Raw genomic sequence first — 5,409 nt, forward strand, 5'->3', positions numbered from 1 at the left:
GAATTGCTCGAATCTTTCGAAGTAGCACTCCCAATTTTCTTTGTTTGGATCGAAATTATCCAGGTGGCCAACAGTTGTGGTCATTTGTGTAGGAATTTGTGGTGTAGATCCACCAGGTTGATCAGATTCTGGCATTTTTCTGTATCGGTCGAAGAGCACGTGGTTGTTGTGAACGACGACTGAACTATTTTACGAGTGATTTGACCGGATTCCGTAGAAATTTAGACGACTTGATTAGAAAATTTACTTCCTATTTCCGAAGGAAGGAATTTTAAAAACCAATTTAGGTATTTTAGGCATCAAAATCCTCGTCGCCAATTATGTTATGTATTGAGTTCAACCACCGAACTAGAATGTTGTGTCTCAATACATAACAGTAGCCCTAATCATTCGGGTTCTTTTGGCAATCATTTTGTTATATGTTAGAAAAAAATATGTTATATATTAGATGTTATATGTTATATATTAGATGTTATATGTTAGAAAAAAATAAAAATGTTATTCACCAGCATAGGTCGGTCAGTATTGGGAAAAACTATGCCCTCTGTCTTGATGACCGCCCGAGGCCGTAGGCCTCGGGCGGTATCCAAGACAGAGGGCACAGTTTTTCCCAATACGGACCTCCCGGCTGGTGAATATAACATATATATCTTCTTACAAATTAATAAAGATACCTTAAATTAAACATACATTACAAGAGACCTAAAATCTCTTACAAACTGTGACATCATTGAAATGAGTTTGAGGGACAAACCCAAGAGAGGATCCATAAGAGCTTAAATTTGACAAGAATTCTCGAGCTCTAGAACTAGCTCTAGGAACTGCGCGATTTCCCAATAACTTCTTTATAGAAGCTATAGATTATTGCGGCAACACTAGAAAAATGGAAGGACTTATCAACATCGCTAAACCGCACAAACCAGTACAAGGAAATGTATCACAGCTTAAGTGTATTATCACTTGACGACGAGGTCAACATTCACAGCTAAAACGGAAAATCACTGAATGAGAGGGTTTGGTCTACATTCAGTGCTATAGGGGAAACTTACTGAATGAAAGGGTTTAAATTGATGGTTATAAGGCACACGCGGCCCTTTTCAGTAAAATATCACGATTTCATGAAGGGCGGAAGAAAATCAGTTGTCGAGTTTTGTAATTATTGAAGCGTGTCTTTCTTATAAAATCACATTAGTATCAGTCACTGCAATTTACATCTCATAAACCCGTGAACTGATACATCTTTATTTAAGCAGTAGAAATGATATCAGCTGTTGATCACCACAACCATTTTCCTACTTTAATTATTAAGAGGCAATGCCCAAACATTAACTATTGAAAACAGACTGACGAAAATAATTTCTGGAAAACAAAATTATCGCGGTCACTTCTAGCATAGTACGACTGGGTTTATAAATTACTACCAGGGCATTATTTTTATCATCAGGGGTCCTGGTTATTTTTGTTTCAGTAGAATGCAAATTATAAATACGTGGATTAAACTGATTCGGCAAACGTGCGAATCGGTTGTGATCGTATGATTTACTTGTAGCAGACGTAGTTCAAGTGCGCTGCATCGTGATAATCTTATTTTGTCTCAGAGAATTTGTTTTGATGACAACTCTGTAGATATTCAACTTACTATGAAGATTCTGGCATTAAAGTGGAGTCCAGTTTGAACACTCTTGAATTATTGATTGATTCAGAATTTATGGCAGAACTGATGCATCAAAAATCAAAGTGAGGGGCCAATATTGGAAAGTTTCCTCTACAGGTTCAGATGTTTAATTCCGGTCTTTTTTCGAAAATTAATACAGAGAAACAGAACATCGAATAGCATTGAAAAAGATGAAATTGAAACATTTTCCTCTGTTTTATTCGAGTTAGAATCTTTTGTCTTTTGATCAAATGTTTATGAATAGTAAACGAGATTTGGTTTCTCGACCAATCACCTTTCTTTGAGTTCGGTTTAATTGTTGACGGCCAGTGTGATAATTCTTAACTCAGCTTTTGTCATTTCTCCAAAATTTGCATACGAGACTGTATTCCTTAGCGCCAAATAGAAGAATTGTACGGAGACGTAAAATCAAAGTTTTTTTTAACCCGGCAGTTGACTGTCAGCTGCTCTGCTGAACATTTTCGCCCTCGGTGATGTAAATTCTTAATTACTTTTGCGTTCCCGAGACCCAAACAGCACACGGTCGACAGCTATGATCAAACTTGATCTGTCGCCCGGGTTCGGCTACCTACCAGTTTTCTGGGCGCTTTTCACATCGTTTACCTTCCTGCTATGTTACACTATCGCCGTCTCGCAGAATCACATCTATCCATTCGTTCCCACCATCAGCGACACAGGTGCACGAATCCCTGAAGCAAACCTATTCTCGGAGTTCTTCAATTTCTCCGCGGTTCTGCTGGCTGTGAGTGTGTTTGTTCGCTACCTTCAGTTTCAGATGCTGACCAAGGGCTTTGAATCGTCGGATCTTCATCTCAGCCGTTTGAACAAGTTTGGTTTGGGCTTCGGACTTGTTAGCGCGTTTGGTGGAACGATCATCGCTAATTTTCCATCGAACGAGGTAAGTCAAATCAGTGTACTTGAACACGTGAAATAAATCGTTACTTTGACTTTAGGTTTATAAATGTCTTCTATATTCATGCGACTTTTATACGACACGATCTGTTTGATCGTCAGTGGAGTTAATCGTTTTATTTTAGGCGTTCATTCTGTATATACAGCAAACTACTGGACCAGACCACTCGAGTTAACATATCGCCGGGTAGAAGCGGCCCATATCTCTGTTTTATTAGATTCAAACATTTTGTGCGTACTGATCAAGAAAAGTACACAAGATAATGATACTCTCTGCAACAGCAATGTCAGTAAACTCAGTGTCAAATTGTCTTAATTTATGCTGGTCAGGTTTTCGTTTGTTCACCTGTCGTATTGACAAATAGCCTCCCCATTGATTCAAAATTGTACAAAATAAAAATTATCCTTGTATTACCATTTTCTCTCGTCGTTGCTGCCGGCACGGTTTATTTACATAAAGACAACTTTGATTCACCGAGGTGTAATTCATTTTCTGTATGTTACAACAGCGTGTTTACTCGGCCAATTGGGAATACTGACTATTGCCTTCTCACGGGAACAAGATGCTTGTGAATTGGTCTCAAAGTAATTCACTGAAGTTTTCTTTATTGATCAGTTGTCTCACGAATCCTGACATTCTGTTAAAATTAGATAGAAACTACTTTTTTTTTAGGAAAATTGCGGAAGTCGCCCGGCAACAAAGCCACAAGGAGATTTCCAACCACAAATGGCAAATATTCAGATTTTCAGCTTGCAAATTATGGCTGTTTATACTTTCAAAGCCTTCCTTTCGATTTTTCATTCCATTTAACAATTACATTTTGATTTTCAATGATGGTAAATGGTTACATAGAAAATTTCATTATTTCAAGTTTATATTACCGAAGGATAGCCATTCGTTATCTCTTGAATCAAAACTTCTTAATAAAAATAAATGAAGCCAGGGAATTTGAATTAAAATTTCTCCTGTGAATGTCTCACCCCAAGGAAGACGGAAACCTGTGAAAGTTGGTTTCATTGGAAAACTACTTTCTTCTATTGAAATATTCGAATCATTGGCTATGTTCGAGCTCTAAAATAATTAAAAATAAAAAGTTCGTATCTAAAATATCCTTTTATTATCTTTGGGCTTTCGTTGGCGTGGTTGGATACTTGGGATGTATGATCGTGATCTCCGTTTATTTAAAATGCATGAATGAAAATGTTTGACATATTAAAACGATAATTTCTCTATTTTAGAAATTTGTCCCATAGTGTTTGATCGGTTAACTGATATATTTTTAGAGAAAAAAAAAAAAAAAAAAAAAGAACGATTTAGAATATTAATGATTTAAAATATGGTTTCCCAAAATGAGTTTGTGTTAGATTTGGCTGATTCGAGTGAGCCGGTACGGAAAAGGTCGAAAAAGCCGTCAGGCCCTGGTGAATTGTACGGCCTTGTTGCGAAACTTAATCTGGTCACATGATCAAATGCTTATTGACTGAGTTAGGTCGGGCAGATGGGAAAATATTTGGCTTTCGTTCATGACGCACGGACCGAGAGCGGTGAGGTCCGTACAGGCTGTACGTCATGACCTCGAGCCATATATTTTCCCGTCCAGCCCTCCCACTCAGTCCATAAGTACATATCACTATAGTAGCTCCGTAGGTATTACTGAGGTACGACTTGCGCCCACGATATGTTATCACTATCATCATTAATCTTTTTAACTGTAGAACGTTGTCTGACCAGAATCTTAATTTTCCTAACAAATTCAAAGTTAAAACCTACGTTTCCTCTTTTTTATGTCATACTTTATACTTCCTTCAGACCTTGCTTGCCAAACAGGTGGCGAGTCCACTGGCGTAAAATTGGCCACCGTTCCTTTCACTTCCCGCCCCAAGAAGAAATAGGTTTGATGACAGACCCCCGATAAATCCTTGACAATGTTTCTAGACGAAGGAATTATGTATCTCTTCTTGTTTTGTCTCTCAAGCCTCGCTTGTTCGAAGGATCGATAACGCTATTCACTAGATAAATCTCTCTCCGGTGGATAGTGCAGTATATTCAGTTTGCTATCAGTTATCCGCTGGATAGTGATCTATCCGTGGCTGGATAGCGTACGTCATCTGCACTTTGAAGAACTATTTAGAGTTCGACTAAAAACCTCTGCTCTTTAATTAATAGGAGGACTCAATGATTTACGTTCACGACACCGGTGCATTTCTGTTGTTTGCCGGTGGGGCAGTTTATTGCTGGATTCAGACATGTCTCACTTACAAGCTGTCCCAGATAGGAATTAACACCCAATTCCTTTTCACGATCCGCTTCATCCTCTCCTGCATCATCACAGTGTTTGGTTCGATCTTCTTCTTAGCAGAGATATTTGCGTACGAAGAATTTCGCCAACAGTCCGAACACGTCGTGGCCAACTGGCAACCCTCGGATCCAGGCTACAGCGTGCACGTGCTCAGTAATATCAGCGAGTGGATTGCAGCGCTTTGTTTTGGTCTCTTTGGAATCACATTTTTCGAGGAGTTCCAAAAGATTAGTTTCCACGTTGAATGCACGCAGAAGTGTGAGGAGCGCCGACAAAGCAGTCCTTTGCTGGATTATACCAATATCAGCGAGGAGGAATGATGATTTGTCTGACCAGTAATAATAAAGCTAAGGGACATCGATTCTCGAAATTTCTGAATGGGAATGCGTTTTCCCAGAATTTGTTATGAAAAATTAACTAATTTATTTGAAATTATCTATTTATTTCAACAATTAATGGTTCAAAAATTGTAATATAATGAAATACATCTTCACGATATGATGTGAGAACTTTTTCTTTAAA

The 5,409-nt window shown here is 38.3% G+C and overlaps 1 protein-coding gene across 1 annotated transcript; it reads left to right on the forward strand.

The window, feature by feature from the left end:
- The first annotated feature begins 1,835 nt into the window (after positions 1-1,835).
- LOC111320536 (DNA damage-regulated autophagy modulator protein 1-like) lies at positions 1,836-5,409 on the forward strand. The gene is made up of 2 exons (XM_088732304.1): positions 1,836-2,573; positions 4,755-5,409. Exons 1-2 carry the CDS (start codon positions 2,208-2,210, stop codon positions 5,205-5,207), a joined length of 819 nt encoding a protein of 272 aa, XP_088588430.1. The 5' UTR covers positions 1,836-2,207; the 3' UTR covers positions 5,208-5,409.

This window comes from Stylophora pistillata, chromosome 9 (genome assembly GCF_964205215.1).
Source record: "Stylophora pistillata chromosome 9, jaStyPist1.2, whole genome shotgun sequence".
Taxonomy (NCBI): domain Eukaryota; kingdom Metazoa; phylum Cnidaria; class Anthozoa; order Scleractinia; family Pocilloporidae; genus Stylophora; species Stylophora pistillata.

Bases quoted from the DNA above. Each gene is read 5' to 3' on its own strand.
- LOC111320536 (XM_088732304.1), top strand. From the start codon at position 2,208: ATGATCAAACTTGATCTGTCGCCCGGGTTCGGCTACCTACCAGTTTTC. The intron at 2,574-4,754 runs GTAAGTCAAATC...TTTAATTAATAG, and splicing joins CTAATTTTCCATCGAACGAG to GAGGACTCAATGATTTACGT.